The sequence below is a fragment of the Pan troglodytes genome, chromosome 2 (genome assembly GCF_028858775.2).
Source record: "Pan troglodytes isolate AG18354 chromosome 2, NHGRI_mPanTro3-v2.0_pri, whole genome shotgun sequence".
NCBI lineage: Eukaryota > Metazoa > Chordata > Mammalia > Primates > Hominidae > Pan > Pan troglodytes.
In genome coordinates this window covers 104,626,050-104,646,264 of record NC_086015.1, presented here as the reverse complement: position 1 = coordinate 104,646,264, position 20,215 = coordinate 104,626,050, and the positions used below count along the sequence as shown (strand labels likewise).

Below are 20,215 nucleotides of genomic sequence, written 5' to 3'. Positions count from 1 at the left end.
CTTTTATAAAGGCTGAAAATGTGGTTTATTTGAGGCTGTATTGAAAAAATATACTTGAGCTTTTCCTAAAGCATAAAATAACATTGAGGGTGATTTAGCTAACACAATTAGTCAAGGATTCTCAAGAGAAATGTGGTTTAGATCTTTACAATACACTTTTTTTCAGAGAATTTTGCCAGAGATAACATGAAATAAAATATAATTTCATTGCTGTTTGATAGTAAATCCCAGCTTCCACAGGGATTCTGATGAATTGCTTTCTACTAGGTTTACTTGATTTAAAAAACCGTTCTAATATAGAGAATTTCATCTGCAGAGAAAATGTTTTCTTGGTTAAGAGTTCCTCATGTAGATAAACACACTGGGCCTCACATTTAATGGCAAATTAAGCAACAAAGTTATTGCACAGCTATCATTTATATTAAGTGCTTAATATGTTCCGGGCACTATTCTAAGCAAAGTGAAGATTGAATTAGTTAATTAGTTAATTTAATCCTCACGTTAGCTCTACCATGAGTTTACTATTTCTATTCCATTTTATACGTAAGGAAGGAGACAAAGTAAGTGATTTTTCTATCAAGGAAGGAAATTTGCAAGAGAATAGTTTCATTACAAAAACTAAATTTGTATGTAGCTCTGTATTATTGAAATAGGTAGATATAGTCAGTCTGGATATTTTATGCTTATACATCTTAGTCCCTAGGAAAACCCAGAAAACGTGAATCTATCAGGTTCAACTAACAGATTCAGAAAAGTTGGAAAAATCAGTGAATTATATATGAAACACATTATTCTTAGTGGACTGCTTGTTAAAGGCAAGGAGAGTGTTAGTAAAGAGCTTACGTAGATTAGAATAAAGAAATTGTCTCTCTCCATCTGTTCTAATTAGCTTATCTCACCAGCTTTTATAGCATGCTGGTTATTTCAGAAAAGAAGTGAGAGCTACTTTGAAAGGACAACCATTTTTCTTTCTGCTAATTTATAATGGTTTTGAAGTGGTTGTTCATTCTCAAACATAGACTTTTAAATGTTAGGTCTTTCCTATAACTCTTCGTTATTGGAAGTTTCAAGGGTTTGGACACTCAATTAAGGATTCTGTCCTCTCCTCATTCCTTTGGTTTTGGCCCAAATGATTATGTTTCCTCTTTTTGGGAAGATTTCTCTGGGTATTTTGATATTTGTCCTGATAGAAGGAGACTTTCCATCATTAACAGGTATTTAAAAATCTACATTTGTTTTTATCTTTCCATATCTGTAGTATATGCTCTTCAAAAATAGCATTATTTGATGTGATTGCTGTAAGAAATGGAATCAAATACTACTTTTATTAATCAAAGATTAATAATCTTTGATATGGCTTCATTTAAACCGTTTTAAAATATCTCCAATAATTTTGGTTTTCCCTCAGTAATTTCTGGTTTAAACCTTACTTTTATTTATTTTGTTGAAATTGGATGTGTATTTACTTGATTTTGATAACAATCTTGAATGAAAGGAGTGGGAGTTAAATGGAAAAAGATGGACTGCCTCACTCCTCTTTTCCTTAGATATGCATGCCTGCCTATGATTTGGGCACTGGCTTTTCTATCTTAATGTAGCCCAAGTGTCAGTTTTTCTTTAGTTGTTACCTTTGTACTGTATCTTCATTATCGAAGACTTGACTATACTTTCACTCTGTAGCACAAACCTACTTATCTATAGAGGAGATCCAAGAACCCAAGAGTGCAGTTTCTTTTCTCCTGCCTGAAGAATCAACAGACCTTTCTCTAGCTACCAAAAAGAAACAGCCTGTGGACCGCAGAGAAACTGAAAGACAGTGGTTAATCAGAAGGCGGAGATCTATTCTGTTTCCTAATGGAGTGAAAATCTGCCCAGATGAAAGTGTTGCAGAGGCTGTGGCAAATCATGTGAAGTATTTTAAAGTCCGAGGTAAGCGAACATCCAAATCCTTCAGCTCCATAATGAAATTCAAACATAGTTTAATCATTTGTTAGGTAACATTGTAAATCAAAATTTATAATAATTTAGACAGGACTGAACCAAAACTACCTTTCTACTGCTAAGAATATAGTGTTAATGGTAACTTCAGAGAACAGTTTACATTAAGAGAGGAGGTTTGTTTTTTTTCCAGTGCCCTCCAGTTAAGGCAATAATATCATTTAATAATGACATGCACTTTGAACCAAAGGAAGAACGCTTTCATGATTTGAGTTTGTAGCTTTTGGTGCGTTATGTAAGAAACTTTTTTCACATGAGGGCAGTCACAATAAGATGTCTTTCATTAATTTCAATAACATATTCAGAGAGGAAATGTCTTAAATCTTTTTAAGCACTTCAAAAATACCAGTTTATGTTTTGGGCTACATTAATTTTAATTTTTACTTCATTACAGTAAATGCCTAAGTATGCCCACAAAATAGCTTTACCAAAGTATACTCACCTGCTTGCCTATTTATTAATAGTTATTATATATACAAATATAATGTTTCTATATTTTATAGTTTAGATATTCTGCAGATTCACGCAGGTTGCTCTCTAGTTGGTACACGTAAAATTTTCACATCTAAAATGATGGCATTTCTCAAACTCACATTTTATTTTGTCTTTAAACAGTATTCTTGATCTCATACTTTTTACGTAAGTCAATTCTGTTTCTCATATATTTACTAAATTGCTTAATTGACCTTAGTATGTCCCTTAGACATTTGAAGGATTCCCAAACTTTGCTTTTTACTGCTCAAGAACCAATAAAAAGCCATAATATGGATGTGATGTTGGTAAACAAGGTGAAATTAGATGATGAAGTGATTGTAAAATGAGGCTTTTAAATTCATGCATTTATTCTTTAATTCATTCAACAAATGTTTATTGAGCCCGAATTTTCCAGGCACTGGATTATATGAACCTTCTGTCTGAGCTGCTACTTTATCTTCTTTTCCTCTTCCTGTCTTTCCCTTCTTCCCTTCTCATCAAAGTTTTAAAAACACAATAAAAATTTAATATAATACCAGCTATTACACATGTTTATATATTTGATATTTTTGTTAAAGTAGTACAATGTATATTGGCAGCTCTTTGTTATGAGTGTATTTCTATTTCTTGATTGTATTTGGGAGCTATCAAACATTACTATGCAATAAGCTTTCCTTTTACTTTTTAAATGGAGATCCACAGACCTGGCATTTTGAGTATAGGCCATATGCCAGAAATGGAAAATTCCAAAGACAGTGGGAAGAGAATAAAGGAACTGAAGGTGAATGAGAATGACAGTTAATAATTTATCAAGATTCGATTTCTACCACCTGGATTTTTACTTTATATTATTATTATTATTATTATTTATTATTACTATTTTTTGGGACATACTCACATTCTGTCGCCCAGGCTGGAGTGCAGTGGCATGATCTCGGCTCACTGCACCCTCCACCTCCTGGGTTCAAGTGATTCTCCTGCCTTAGCCTCCCAAGTAGCTGGGATTACAGGCACATGCCACCATGCCCAGCTAGTTTTTTTGTTTTGTTTTTTTGTGTTTTTGGTAGAGATGGGGTCTCACCGTACTTTATATTATTTTAAAATAAGAATATCTTGGTATTTTGGGAACTGATTAAATAGTGAAGAGGAAATAACCAATCATGTAAGGGATTTGGTCATACCTTTTGATTGCTTTGCTCTTGTTTTTATAAATTCAAGAGATACTGTTGAAAAAGAAGCTGACAAAAATGAACATAAAGCATTCCTATAATAATTGATTTTAAAATACAGATGCTATGAATAGGATCCTTGAAAAGGGATCTCATACAGCTAAGATGGTTGGCACACCACATCAAGATTATAGCTGAGATAGCTGTTACGGTCATGGTAAAGAATAAATATTTCATTTGTTATGTTTTTAAAAATTGACAGAAATGAGTATTTTAACATAGGTCTTGCTTGATTTTGAAGAGATAATTTGTATTATGCCCTAAACACCAAATGTTTGCAATTTAGAGGGAGGGAGTTATTCAATATCCAATTAAGGATCTTAGCTCTTTCTACCAAGCTAATTCAGTCTAATGGTTTGCTCAATTTTTCCTTCATAGAGAATTTGGTATCAATTGCTAGTTGTTGTAACAAATTTGAAAAGTGTTTCTAAGCAAGACACAACTATATTTAACCTAATGTTTTGTAAAATTAAACAGCATACTAGGATGCCTCTCTCTTTTTAAAAAAAATATTCATTGTTGGACTTTTTAAAATATAGCTTTATTGAGGTATATTTTAATGAAATATAGCCTGCATATATTTAAAGTATACCATTTTATTAGTTTTGACGAATTTACCCTTGAAACCATCATTATAGTTAAGATAATAAACCTATCAATCACTCTTAAACATTTCTTCATGACCATTTATAATGCCCACCTCCCTCACTACCTCTCCTTACCCCAATACTGAGGCAACCATGAATTTGCTTTCTATCACCATGTATTAGTTTGCATTTTCTATACTTTTATATATAAATGGAATATACTCTTTGGTATATACTCTTTTTTTGGTCTGGTTTCTTTTACTCAGTGTAATTATTTTGAAATTTATGCGTGTGTTTTGTGTATCAATAGTTTGTTAGCTTTTATTGTTGGGTAGTATTCTATATTACGGATATACCACAATATGGGATATTTGGGTTGTTTTTAGTTATTACTGATTACAAGAAAAGAAATTATGGTCATTTGGGTACAAGTTTTTCTGTGAACATATTTTCATTTCTATTGAGTAATAATAGTGGAACATCTGGGTCACGTGATAGGTATATGTTTAACTTTCCAGTAAATTGTCAAGTTTTCCAATATGACTGTATCACCAACAGTGTAGTAGGATTCCATTTTCTTCACATCCTCTCAACACTTGGTATAGTTGGTCTTTTTTAACTTTAGCCATTCCAGTGGATGTATATCTTATTGTGGTATTAATTTGCATTTTCCTAACCACTTATGACTAACAATTTTGAGCATTTTTTTTACATAATTATCTGTCATTTATATATCTTTTTTTAGTGAGGAGTCTATTTGAATATTTTGCCCATTAAAAAATGGGTTGCTTGTCTATTATTGAGTTGTAATAGTTCTTAATGTGTTCTAAATATAAGTTCTTTGTCAAACATATATTTTGCATACATTTTTCTTGCAATCTGTAGCTTGCCTTTTCTATTTTCTTAATGATGTATTTTAAGGAGCAGAAGTTTTAACATTTGATAAAGTCAAATTTATCAGGCTTTTTGGGGGAGCATCCTTTTAGTTTTTGATCTTAGTTTGCTAACCCAAGATCACAAAGTTTTTTGTTTCTCAGTCTTTTCCTGTAGAATTTTTACAGTTTTTAGGTTCTAGACTTAAAACTGTAATCTTCTTTAATTTTTGATTATGACATGGATCAAAGTTAATATTTTTATATGCATAGCTAATTGTTCCAATACCATTTGTTAAAAAAAGATTATCCTTTCTTGGCTTTGCACCTTTGTTGAAAATCAATGTTTATATATGGTGGCTCTATTTCTGCCCTCTTCATTCTGTTCCACTTATTTGTCTATTTTTATGCCAATACCATAGTGTCTTATTTACTGTAAGCTTTATTATAGGTCTTGAATCAGATAGTCAAGTCCTCCAACCTCTGGTTTTTTTTTTTCAAATTTGTTTGGTTATGCAGTCTTTTATATTCCATATAAATATTAGAATCAGCTTACCAATTTTTACAAAAGGGCTGCTGAAATTTTGATTTGGATTGTGTTTCATTCTATAGATCAGTTTGGGGAGAATTGCCATCTTAACAATACAGATTGACTATTTCTCATCCAAAATGCTTGGGACCAGAAGTGTTGTGGGTTTCAGATTTTCTTGGATTTGTGAATATTTGCATAGACATGAGATATCTTGAGAATGAGACTGAAATCTATACACAGAATTCAGTTATGTTTCGTATACACCTTATACACTTATCTGAAGTAATTTTATACCATATTTTTGATAATTTTGTGCACGAAATAAGTTTTTGTACATTTAACCATCAGAAAGCAAAGGTGTCACTATTTCAGGCACCCACGTGGACAGTCTGTAGTTGTTTGGCATCATCATCGTCCCTGACTCTGAATTTACATGCTACAAAAAAGCAATCATTTTCTTACACTTATTTACATATCAGTACTTCACAGGAAAAAATATGCTATACTGTTAGTACAGTGAAGAAGAATGTGTTCAGGGTACTAAACAGAACAGTGGCATCACCAGAATACCTGCCTCAGCTGTTAAACAACAGTAACAACAAACAATGGCAGGCTTCTAGTTTCTTTCTACAATTCTGTGTTTCGATTAAAGGTTATTGTACAACATACTTTCTTTATTACTGTTGTTCGTGTGTCTGGTCTGCATGGGTGCCATTTTATGACCCTTTGTAGGTATGCATGGTGGAGTAATCTGGACATGGGCAGAAAAGATATAACACAGCTGAAGGGAGCTGGGAGAGTCTTTTTTCCCTTGGGTACTCTTGTCTAGTGTGCCTGCATTTTGACTGTCACCCATCAAAAGAGGTCAGGTGTGGAATTTGCTACTTGTGGTATCATGCTGGCACTCAAAAAGTTTCATATTTTGGAGCATTTTGGATTTTTGGATTAGGGATGTTCAACCTATATTGAGTCTTCTGATCTATGAACATGATATATCCCTCCATTTATTTAGGTCATCTTCAGTTTCTTTCAGGAATGTTTTCTGATTTTTATTCATTCATTTATTCATTTGTTAATTTACACATGAAATCTTATTTATACTGATTCTACCAGGTATAGTATTAACCACAATAATTAAAACACTGTAGAGTGTGCAATAGTAAAGGTATGTACAAAGTGTATATGTGGGAAGGACACAAGTGGGAATGGCCATCCATGCCTGGGGTGATAGAAGTTAGTTAACCTGGATTTCGAAGAATGAGTTGGCATTTTCCAATGAATCAGAGTGGGAAACAGCCCATGGAAGGTTTCAGGACCCAAACGCTGGGTATAGTTTCATTTGTTTAAAACTTACTATGCAAGTTTAGAGTCCTAAGGAGTGAAGCCATCCACAGCCCATACTTGACTGATATATATAGTTACCAGATTTAGCATATAAAAATGCAGGACACCCAGTTAAATTTCAATTTCAAATAGACAACAAATAATCTTTTTAGTGTACGTATGTCCCATGCAATATTTGAGCCACAGGGCTATGCAAATCTGAGTCTGAGATACAAGTTTATTGGCTCTTTGTTTTTAGGAATATTATTCAATTTGTTAAAATCTTAGTTTCCTCACCCTTGAAATGTGAATAATAATAATATAAAATATATTTAAAGGTTTTAGTGAATTTGGCTAAGAGTTCTAGGGCCATTGTAGATCCCAAATAAATGACAATGTTATTGATTGAATGGAAGGAACATATAACCAATGTTTTGTCTAGTGTATGGATCTTGCATATCTTTTATCAGATTTATTTATAAGGATTTCACATTTTTTCATGCTATTATTAGTGATATTTTAAAAAATGTAATTTCTGATTATTCCTTGCTAGTATATAGAAATACAACTGATTTTTGTATATTGGCCTTTTATCCTGCAACTTTGCTGAACTCACTTACCAGTTCTAGTAGCTTTTTTGGGTATGTTCCTTAGGGCTTTCTACATAGATAATTATTTCATCTACAAATACGGTTATACTACTTAACAATTTCTATGCCTTATATTTCTTTTTCTTGCCTTATTGCACCAAAATGGACTATTCCATATGCTTTGGGCTCCACAATTCTGAAAGGAAAATACATTACACTAAAAAAAGATAATTCCATGCTGGATTTCTGGATTCCTAAGTTTTAGATAAGACACAGCTGGACATCTAGTAGAAGGATTAAAGACAGGTTAAATGCTGGCATTTTCTTCAGAATATTATAACATTTTCCCTTCCACCACTAGTTTCCAGGGCAGGTTATTTCTGCCAGAAGAGAGGCCATTTGTACATTAGTTATCTTCTCAAAATAGAAAGCTCTCTTCAGAAGTTACCAAAGGCTATAATATCCTTATTTGACAAGGATGGGAATTCTGAACTGTTTAGTTACAGGCCAAGTAGTGAAGTATGCAGTATTTATCAGTGATGGAATTTTACCTTCCTTAGTACCTCTTTGCCTGGAGGTCATGCTGATTTTGCTCTTCTCTCTTCTGCCTACAGTGTCCTATCTAGGTTTCTCCTTTCTGAGCTGTGCAAATGCTTCAGAACATGTAACCATTCTGAATCCTGATATTCCAAGTTAGTTAGTTGAACCTTCTTGTCAGATAGCTCCTAATTGAAAAGCCATTGGATTAAGCATGCATTCCCTTTCCAGAGGGAATTGCATTTTTTACAGCTTTTATTGGGATGTAATTCATGTATTATACAATTTACCCATTCATACTACAAAATTAAGTGGCTTTTTAGTATATTCACAGATATACCAAATCACCACAGTCAGTTTAAGAACATTTTTATCACCTCAAAAAGAAACATGTGACCCTTTAGCTATCATCCTTTTATCCTTTTATCTCCCTTCCCCCTCTTCCCAGGCCTAAGTAAACGCTAATCTACTTTCTGTCTTTACAGAATTGTGTATTCTGGATATATCATAAAATAAGATCGTATAATATATGGTCTTTTGTGACTGGCTTCTTTCACTTTGCATATTATTTTCAAAGTTCATCCATGTTGTACATGTATCAGTACTTTATTCCTTTTTATGGCCCAATAATATTTTAGTGTATGGATAGATCACATTTGTCAGTCAATGGGCATTTAGGTTGTTTGCATTTCTCTTAGGTATTTATCTAGGAGTAGAATTTCTGGGTCATACAGTAACTTTATAACTACATGAGGAACTGCCAGACTAATTTCCAAAGTGATTGTACTGTGTTATATCCCACCAGCAGTGTATGGGGGTTCTGATTTAGTCACATCTTTGCCAGCACTGTTTTCCTTTTTTTTAAAAAAAGTATAACCATTCTTATAGGTTTGAAATGATGTCTCATTGTGATTTTGATTTACATTTCCCTAATGATTAATAACGTTCAACTTTTCTTATGCTTATTTATCATTTGTATATCTTCCTTTGAAAAATGTCTGTTCAGAACTTTGCCTATTTTTAAATTATGTTATTTGTCTTTTTATTATTGAGCTGTAATTTATTTATTCTGGCTATAAATCCCTTATCAGATAAATGATTTGAAAATATTTTATCCCATTCTGTGGGTTGTTTTTCACTTTCTTGATGGTATCTTTCATGCACAAAAGTTTTTTATTTTGATGAAGTCCAATTTATCTATTTTTTTGAGCCTTTGGTGTCATAACTAAGAATCCATTGCTGAACCTGAGGTCATAAAGATTTATTCCTGTATTTCTTTCTAAGAGTTTTATAGTTTTGGTGTGTACATTTAAGTTTTTCATCTATTTTGAGTTGATTTTTTTTGTATATGGTGTAAGGATCTAAATTTATTAGTTTGCATGTGGCTATCCAGTTCTCCAAGCACCATTTGTCGAAAAGGCTATTCTTTTCCACTGAGTGATATTAGCACTCTTGCTGAAAATCACTTGACCATGACACATGATTTATTTCTGGACTCTCAATTGTATTCCATTGATTTATATGTCTATTCATGTGCCAGTTCTGTAGTCTTTGCTTTTAGTATGTTTTGAAATTAGGCATGAGTTCACCATCTTTGTTGTTTTTAAAGATTACTTTGGCTATTCTAGGTCCCTTGCAATTCCACATAAATTTTATAGTAAGGTTGTCAGTTTCTACAAAGAAGTCAGCATGTATTCTGATAACATTGCATTGAATGTGTAAATCAGTTTGGAGATAATGCCATCTCAACAGTGTTAAATGTTCCAGTCTATAAATATGGGACGTTTTTCCATTTATTTAGGTCTTTATTTTTTAAAATAATTTTTTGGTTCTCAGAGTATGTTTTGCATTTTGGGAGACTTAGGTTTATTCCTAAGCATTTTAATCTTTTTGATGCTTTTGCATACATACTTGTTTTCTTATGTTCATTTTTGGATTGTTCATTGCTATCATACAGGCATACAACTGATTTTTGTATATCAGTTTTATATCCTGCAACCCTGCTGAACTTGTTTATTAGTTCAAATAGTTTTAAAGTGGATTCCTTAGGTTAGGCTTTCCTAGATACAAGCTCATGTCATCTGTAGACAGATGTAGTTTTACATCTTTTCCAATTTGGCTGCCTTTTATTTCCTTTTCTTGCCCAATTGCCCTGGTTAGAACCACTGATTTTCACTTTTTTTTTTTTTTTTTTACCTGGTTGTAGTAGATTTTCCTAAGCAAATGTTTCTTCATTAGTCATGTGCCCCTAGGACCATTTCCAGAGCTTTAAATAATTGTTTTCAAAATGATTTTTGCCCGTTTCTCTTGGGGGTGGATCTGTGTAGCCCCTCGCTCTTCATGCTGGAAATGGGACTCTGGCAATTGAATTTCAATAGACTACAAGGTATAAAAGGGTTAAATGTAACTTAAAAGAATGAATTTCTGTGGAGTATTTTAGACAAAGCATTGAACTACTGAGAGAGCTTTTTATAGGAGGTGGGGAAACATTGCCCAAAGCATAATTTATAGGAGACAGCTTATGCTATTCTGTGAAGCTAGGAGTGAGGTCAAGGGGAGGTCTGCTATGAAGCCTGGTGATTTATATCACTTCTGGAAGCTCTCCCATATTCCTTCCAACTACATTTCTTCGGCACACAATAATGTTTTTCTAAGATTTTATGAAAACATTTTAAACAGATAGAAAAGTGAAAGAATGATGTCGTAAACACTCATATTCTCACAGCTTAGTTCTACAGTTAACATTTTATTATGTTTGCTTTATTATGTGTCTATCTCTGTAACCATCTTTTTTTTTTTTTCTTTTTTTTGAGACAGGGTCTCACTTTGTCACCCAGGCTGAAGGGCAGTGGTGTGATTACACCTCACTGCGTACTCGATCTCCCTGGGTTCAGATGATCCTCCCACCTCAGCCTCCGGAGTAGCTGGAACTATAGGCACGTGCCACCATGCCCAGCTAATTTCTTTGTAATTTTCGTAGAGACAAGATATCGTTGCCCAGGCTAATCTTGAACTCCTGGGCTCGAGTGATCTGCCTACTTTGGCCTCCCAAAGTGCTGGGATTACAGGTGTGAGCCACCATGCCTAGCTTAACCATCTAATCTTTTAAATGTATTTCATAAGTTGAAGACATCAGTGCAATTCCCTCTAGATATTTCAGTATGAGTATCATTAACTAGAGCTCAATATTTGTTTACTTTCTTAAAGGTGAAATTTACAGAGTGAAATGCATAAATCTTATATGTACTACTTGGTGACTTTTGACTAATACACATTAACCCCAACCTCTCTTAAGTTTTAGGATATTATCACCCCAGAAAGTTCTCTTATACTCCTTCCCAGAAACTTCCCATTCTAGTATGTGACCACTCTTTGAACCATTTTTAAACTCATAGATTATTTTCACTTTCCTAGGACTTTATATAAATAGAATAGTATGTGCTCTTTTGTGTAATGCTTCTTTCACTCAGCCCTTTGAGATTCATCCATGTTGTTGCATGAATTAGTAATTTCCTTTTGATTCCATTATGTGGCCATTTGTTTATTTTTCTATTGATGGATACTTGGGTTGTTTTCATTTTTAAGTTATTATGAATAAAGTTGCTCTGGCATTGAACATAAATCTTTCTGTGGATATATGCTTACAGGAATACCTAGGAGGAAATTGCTGGGTCATAGGTGATATGGTTTGGCTGTGTCCCCACCCAAAATTTCATCCTGAGTTATAATCCCCATGTGTTGGGTGTGGGACCTCATGGGGGGAGATTAGATCATGGGGGGTGGTTCCCCCATGCTGTTCTTATGATAGTGAGCAAGTTCTCATGAGATCTGTGGCTTAATAAGGGGCTTTCCCACGTTTAAGTGGAATTTTGTGGAATTTTGAACTTGAGAGAGAGCACTTCTCTCTCCCGATGCCATGTGAAGAAGGATGTGTTTGCTCCCCCTTCCACCATGATTGTAAGTTTCCTGAGGCCTCCCCAGCCATGCAGAACTGTGAATAATTTAAATCTCTTTCCTTTATAAACTCTTCAGTATTGGATATTTCTCCATAGCAGCATGAGAATGGACTAATACAGCAAATTGGTACCAAGTAGTAGGGCATTGCTGTAAAGATACCCAAAAATGTGGAAGCAACTTTGGAACTGGGTAACAGGCAGAGGTTGGAAAGGTTTGGAGGGCCCCGAAGAAGACAGGAAGATGTGGGAAAGTTCAGAACTTCCTAGATACTTGTTGAATGTTTTTGACCAAAATGCTGATAGTGATATGGACAATGAAGTCCAGGCTGAGGAGGTCTCAGATGGAGATGAGGATCTTGTGGGAACTGGAATAAAGGTGACTCACTATGTCTTAGCAAACAGACTGGTGGCATTTTGTCCCTGCCCTAGAGATCTGTGGAATTTTGAACTTGAGAGAGATGATTTAGGGTATCTGGTGGAAGAAACTTCTAAGCTGCAAAGCATTCAAGAGGTGACTTGGGTGCTGTTAAAAGTGTTCAGATTTATATATTCACAAGGATATGGTTTGGAATTGAAAGTTATGTTTAAAAGGGAAGCACAGCATAAAAGTTTAGAAAATTTGCAGCCTGACAATGTGATAGAAAAGAAAACCCATTTTCTGAGAAGAAATTCAAGCTGGTTGCAGAAATTTGCATAAGTAGTAATAAGCCAAATGTTAATCACCAAGACAATGGGGAAAATGTCTTCAGGGCATGTCAGAGGTCTTCACAGCAGCCCCTCTCACAACAGGCCCAGAGGCCTAGAAAGAAAAAATGGCCAGGCCCAGGGCCTTGCTGCTTTATGCAGTTTCTGGAGTTGGTGCCCTGTGTGCCAGCCATGGCTAAAAGGGGCCAACATAATGCTCAAGCTGTTGCTTCAGAGGGTGCAAGCCCCAGGCCTTGGCAGCTTACATGTGGTGTTGGGCCTGCAGGTGCACAGAAGTCAAGAATTGAGGTATGAGAACCTTCACCTAAATTTCAGAGGATGTAGTGAAATGTCTGGATGTCCAGGCAGAAGTTTTTTGCAGGGGTGGAGCCCTCATGGGGAACATCTGCTAGGGCAGTGTGGAAGGGAAATGTGGGGTTGGGGCCCCCACACAGAGTCCCCACTGGGGCACTGACTAGTGGAGCTGTGAGAAGAGGGTCACTGTCCTCCAGACCCCAGAATGGTGGATCAACCAACAACTTGCACCATGCACCTGAAAAAGCCAGAGACACTCAATGCCACACTGTGAAGGCAGCTGGGAGGCGGGCTGTACCCTGCAAAGCCACAGCAGTGGAGCTGCCCAAGACTGTGGGAGTCCACCTCTTACATCAGTGTGACGTGGATGTGAGACATGGAGTCAGAAGAGATCATTTTGGAGCTTTAAGATTTCACTTAATTTTGGCCAATTTCTCCCATTTGCAACAGGTGTATTTACCCAAAGTCTGTACCCCCATTGTATCTAGGAAGTAACTAACTTGCTTTTGATTTTACAGGCTCATAGGTGGAAGGGACTTGCCTTGTCTCAGATGAGACTTTGGACTTGGACTTTTGGTTAATGCTGGAATGAGTTAAGACTTTGGGAGACTGTTGGAAAGGCATGGTTGTGTTTTGAAATGTGAGGACATGAGATTTGGGAGGGGCCAGGGCAGAATGATACAGTTTGCCTGTATCCCCACCCAAAATCTCATCTTGAATTTTAATCCGAATTGTAATCCTTATGTGTTGGAGGCAGGACCTTGTGGGAGATGATTAGATTATGGGAGTTGTTCCCCCATGCTGTTTTCATGATAATGAGCAAGTTCTCACATGATCTGATAGCTTTTTAAGGGGCTTTCCCCCACTTCACTCAACATTTCTTTCTCCTGTTGCCATGTGAAGAAGGATGTGTTTGCTTCCCTTCCACCATGATTGTAAGTTTCCTGAGGCCTCCCCACCCATGTGGAACTGTGAGTCAATTAAATCTCTTTCCTTTATAAAGTACCCAGTCTTGGGCATTTCTTCATAGCAGCATGAGAATGGACTAATACAATAGGATTGGTGTATATTTTGTTATATAAGAAACAACATTTATTTCAAAGTGGTTATACTATTATACATTCCTACCAAAAATGAGGCTTTTGGTTGCTCTGCATTTTTGCCAAATTTTGGTGTTGTCCATGTAAAAATTTCAGTCATTCTTGGTTTGTGTGTGGATACTTTAATTTGAATTTCTCTGAAAAATGAATGATGGTGAACGGTTTTTCACATACTCATTGGCTATTTTTATCTCTTCCTTTGTGAAGTATATATTCCAGCCTTTTACCTATTGTAAAAATTAGGTTGTTTGTTTTTTTGTTAGGGAGTTGTAGGAATTATTTCAGTGCCCTAAATACCAGTTCTTTGGCAGATATATGTATTTGGAATATTTTCTGCCAGATATGTGGTTTGCCTACTCATTTTTATTAACAGTATCTTTTGATAATCAGACACTTTTTAGTTTTGATGAATTCTAATTTATTGTTTTTTTCTTTCATAATTGTTGCTTTCTGTGTACTGCCTATAAAATCTTTGTCTATCCTCAAGTGATGTAGATATTCTTCTATGTTTTATTTTAGAAACTTCATAGTATTAGCCCTAATATTTCAAATCATTTTTTGTGTATAGTATGAAGAAGGCATTGAGATTTATTTTTTCTTTCCCTATGGGTAGATAGTTATTTTTTTCAAACATTGTTTTATACTTTCTCTGAATCACTTCATTTCATTACCAGACATTATAGACATTCACTTTTTGTTAGTTTTTACTGACCCAGACTTTTCACCTTTGCATTGTCTTTTGGAATTTACTTTAATTTTCATTTCGAAGTTTTAAGAAGAAGAAATGATCTACAAATAGTTCAGCTCTGCCTCAGTCAGTGCCCGCTGGACTCTTCTGTATGCTGTATGGTCAGAAGTTCTTAATAACAATAATAAGGATACAGGTAGTTCACTAAAAGACAAATTAAGTTTGTAATGAAAGGTTCAGTTTAGCCCTAAAACCCAATTGATAGAGAAACTTTCAATACTCATACATTTCATAATCTGTTAAAGCTTAAGAATTTTTTTGGCTTAGACTATCTTCTTCTACCAAATAACTATTGGACAATTAGAATTGAACACGATAATAATATATGATATTCATGTAGCACTTTGCAACTTGTAAAATACTTTCACAGATAAGATAATAAGGCAGTAATTATCTATCCTGTTAAAAAGAGAGATGAGTCAATTGAAGCTTTGAATAGTTAGGTAAGTTACCCATGGTATCAAACTAGTATACTGGAAAGCTAGAGCGGGAACTTAGATCTTCTGACTGTGGGAGTCCAGAGGCTCCACCTCAATGTGGATCCTGCCTGATGTGTTTTCAATCTTCTTGCTATGAAAAATAGTTTTTTAAATCTCTGTTAAATCTAACTTTCTCTCTTACCACTCTCTTCCTCTTCCCTTCCATCCTGATGTATCTGTTACCTACAGTGTCCTGCACCTCTGAAATGGTTACAGAACAGCAGTACATTCAGTACTATACAAAAAGCACAGAGATACTATTTAGCAGCCTTTCAGATTTGATGCTTTGGAATAACTTAGCAAATAAATTGATTAGTTTTTATTATAATACAGCAATATATTTCTCCTGAATATCATTTTAAAGTTCATGTGTATGTATGTATGTGTGTATATATATATTTTTTTCTTAAATTAATAGGCTATATTTCTTAGAGCAGTTTTAGGTTTACAGAAAAATTGAGCAGCGTGTTTAGAGAGTTACCATGTATTCCCTCGACTCCCCCACCACTTTTCCCTGTTATTAACATTTTATAATATTGTGGCATATGTGTTACAATTTATGTGCCATTATTCTTAACTGAAGTTCATAGTTAACATTAGGGTTCACTTTTTGTGTTGTACATTCTATGGGTTTTGACAAATGTATAACGACATGTATCCTCCATTATAGTATCATATGGAGTACTCTCACTGCCCTAAAATCTGCTATGCTCCTCCTATTCATCCCTGTCTCCCTCAACCCCTGGAAACCACTGATCTTTTTACTGTCTCCATAGTTTTGCCTTTTCCAGAATGATATTGGAATCACCAGTATGCAGTCATTTCAGATTGGCTTCCTCTACTTAGCAATGTGCATTAAAGTTTTCTCCATGTCTTTTATGGCTTGAAAGTTCATTTCTGTTTATCATTGAATAATATTTTAGATATATCACAGTTTGTTCATCCTTTCACCTATTGAAGGACATCTTCATCACCCCCAAGTTTTGGCAATTATGAATAAAGCGACTTTAAATACCCGTATGCAGGTTTTTGTGTGAACATAAATTTTTATGTATAAAAAAGATTAATTATTATTTTCTCTTCTCAGATATGAAATATAGTAGTTTGAGAGTGATAATTTCAGGTGGATATCTTCTACTTGATTTTATATAGTACTTTCTGCTCCCTGTAAGCTTTGAGGAAAAGTTTGAATACTCCTGTTTTTTTTTTTTATCAGAAATATGTGATGACTTTTTGAGCAAGTAGATGCAATGCAGTTATGTCACTGCATTTAGCCAAAAAGCTCCAGGCCATTTATAAACGTCAGTGTCTCCTTCCCCAGTGATCATGAAAAGCAAAGAAGCTGATTTTTGAAGTTATGATTTCAGGAGAACATCTGCAAACATTAAGGAAACTGAAAATCACAGTGTCCATTAGGAAAACATTGGATTAAATACAGTATACTCAATATCAGCTCCACTTTTGTGAAATATAAACATGGATTTTTTTAAGAGATGGGAGAGACACTCCAGCTCATGAAGAGATGAATCAATTCTCTTTGCAAGAGAAAGGAATGGGAAATATAAATTCTCTTCAGAAATGAAAAGTTTAAACTGGACATACATACAGAAGGCCTTTGACTGAGAATCATTCCTACGTCCCTCCAGAAAGGACACTTCAGTGCCTCAAGGAATCTGTACAAATCAGTCTATGATCATTGTAAGAACCCCAGAGCATGTTAGCTTTTTGTAAAAAAACACCTCTCTATTTTCTAGTGTGTCAGGAAGCTGTCTGGGAAGCCTTCAGGACTTTTTGGGATCGACTTCCTGGGCGTGAGGAATATCATTACTGGATGAATTTGTGTGAGGATGGAGTCACAAGTATATTTGAAATGGGCACAAATTTTAGTGAATCTGTGGAACATAGAAGCTTAATCATGAAGGTAAGTGTCACAACAAAGGAAGGAATTCCTGGACTATTGTAGGAGCATTTACACAGCTAAGGCCTAAAGGAAGCAAAAGCAAGTGGCAAATGCCTGTATTACTCTTTTGTTGAATTGGGCTATCTGAGTAAGCTGCCCTAGGGTGTGGCCTAGTCTTTTATTCCTAGCTCTGGCCTCTATAATATACATTATTAATATTTTCATGTTATTCTGTCCACAAAAAGAAAAAGAAGACATTATTAACTCAGACAAGAGCCTCAGCCTTGTTTATAGATGTAAATATTTGGAAATAATATTCAGCAAAGGTTTAGGTTAAGAATATAAATCTGTGAGAGTCAAACATTTTTGCCAAAGTTTTACATGTTATCAACTCAGAGTGAATAGCAATAACTCTAATTAAGATAGAGGACATAGTTCATTTGAATAAATGTTTAGTGAGGCATAGGTATGATTCTAATAATGAGTGTGCTCACTTGTTTTCCTTGTTTTAGACATTGTTTTACTCTTAGCAAAGGATAAATAAACATGCATAAAGACAAATTACCTGCCACTTTTCCCTTTTCGTGTAGCACATATGTATTCATGACAAGAAAGTGAAACTGTCCAGACGTACGTGGCAAATTGTTCATGCTGTTTGTTATTCCGTATATCTCCCTGTCCATCTATTCAGTTCCTCTATGTCCTCATATGTAACTTCCCTTGCAAGGAACCAACCCTCAGCCTAGAAGATTTAGCTACCATTATTCTTTGAGCTCCCACAATTCTTTATTCATTTTTAATACTGTACTGTTTATATTTTATGATGATTGCTTGTATATGTGACTAATTCCTCTTCTAGACTATGAGTCAAAAGGCAAGTATTATGTCATTGTTTGTTCATTTTTGCATTCCCGTAAGGTAGTAAATATGCAATAGATGTTTGTTTAAATGAGTATATGAGCAATAACCACATTGTATTTTTTTACTTGGTACAATTTATAAACTTTATGAAGATTATTTTAAGTACTGGTTCTAAGTATTACATACCTTACAGAGACTGAGGAAATAATTATTGACTGAATAACACTGAGCTATTTTGTGTATAATCAAATTAGATTAGTATATCGTAAAGGTAATAAAATATATTATCCTATTCTATTTTTAAATTTTATTTATAGTAGAAGAATTATATTCTTTTAACATTTAGTCCAAGAGAGGAATGATCTTATTAAATGGGGGACGTTGGGGAGAGAAGGATGGTTTGATAAACATGGGTGGACCAAAGACAAATTTTGCGAGGGTATAAATGTTTTGAAGCTGTGCAGGGTTTTGTGTGTTTTAAAATGAACGCAACTTTTAATCATGGCACCTCACATTTTAATCAAACGTATTGCATGTGTTTTTTGCCTGCCACATTTTTAACTGCTCAGTATTAATAAATATGTTGATAGCTACTATTTATTCAATATCTACCATGTACCATGTCATGTATCAAGCTCATCAATAAATTATTAGATGTTATAACAGCAACCTTATAAGGAGGTGGTAATGTCCCCATTTTACAGATATGGACATATAATTATTAAATTCTTTATTCTATAACATAAAACCAGATATGATGGAGCTTAAATCAAAACCCAGTTCTCTTTTCCAAAATTGATGTCTTTTCCCTTCACACCATTGGGCCTCCTTTCTCAATCATTACCAGTTTTACAAATTGCAGTGGCTAACATGGGATAGCTATTTAATGGAAAATATATAGACATACACACACATATACATACTTATATTTCTAATTGCATTGCCTATCTTAATTATGTCCACAATATAGGATCAGCCATTAGTGTGGCAAATATATATGATGGGTTAGTATTACCAGAAGAACAGAATCTTCTGATGTTACCTTGGAATGTATCTCTTACAAGTGGAACTTTTAGTAAATTTATATTTGAAGGCATAGAAAATATACTTCCAATAATTATTTAATAGAAAAAGCAGATGAAGGGAATGATGTGTTGCCTAGATAGAGTTGTAAATGATAAGTACAAGTTACTTAAATGAAGAAGAGCTGGGGATAAACATTCTAGGCAGAAAGGACAGCACGAGCCAAGTGTTTGTAGGGAATGACCTCGGCCAATATACCAAAGAGGTAGACTAGGAATGACAGGAGATCAGACTAAAACAATGGATAACTGAACAAGCTTGGATTTAACTCTGTAGATCACAGGAAACCATTGAAGGGTTGTAGGTAGGTAAGTTGCAGGAGCTGATTTGGCAGTTTTGAATTTTAAAAAGGTCGTTACGGTTTCTACATAGCATAGGATGGATTATAGGAGATAAAACTAGAACAGAGAGACAAGGTAGGGTGTTGCATCAGTACTCCAGGCCAAAGAGGATAAAGATACCAACCAGACCATGAAGATAGACAAAGGAAACTTGAGAGATGTAAATAGGAACAAAATTAGTAGGACTCTGATGGGTCGAGACAGGGTGAAGGAATGGCCCAAGAAGCCTTCCAGTTTCTGGCTTGGGTAACTAAGACCAATAATGAGGGCAAAGAAGCAGCTTTGTAGATGTGGCAGGGAGAATGAGTTCACTTTTGATGTGTTCATTTGAACCACCTGTGTGAAATGTGAATTGCTTGCTATTTGGGTATGAAGCCAAGGATAGGGGTCTGGGATGCCAATGTTGCTATAGGAATCACCATTTTGGACTTAGTGCAGGCATACCTTATTTTATTGTGCTGCCCTTTATTGTGCTTCACAGATACTGCATTTTTTACAAATCAAAGGTTTATGACAACCCTGTGTCAAGCAAGTCTGTTAGTACCATTCTTCCAACAGCATGTGCTCACTTTGTGTCTCTGTCTCACATTTTGGTAATTCTCAAAA

General features: G+C 34.9%; 1 protein-coding gene across 4 annotated transcripts in view; it reads left to right on the top strand.

The window, feature by feature from the left end:
- The first annotated feature begins 1,035 nt into the window (after positions 1 to 1,035).
- The window catches only part of IMPG2 (interphotoreceptor matrix proteoglycan 2), a 96,845-nt gene continuing 77,665 nt past the window's right edge, over positions 1,036 to 20,215 (top strand). For all 4 annotated transcript variants that reach the window (XM_063806058.1, XM_016941572.4, XM_054682105.2 and 1 more), the window contains exons 1-3: positions 1,036 to 1,214; positions 1,681 to 1,929; positions 17,179 to 17,345. In XM_063806058.1, the coding sequence (XP_063662128.1) occupies positions 1,130 to 1,214; positions 1,681 to 1,929; positions 17,179 to 17,345 (501 nt within the window). In that variant the 5' untranslated portion in view covers positions 1,036 to 1,129. The remainder of the gene's footprint in view (positions 1,215 to 1,680; positions 1,930 to 17,178; positions 17,346 to 20,215) is intronic.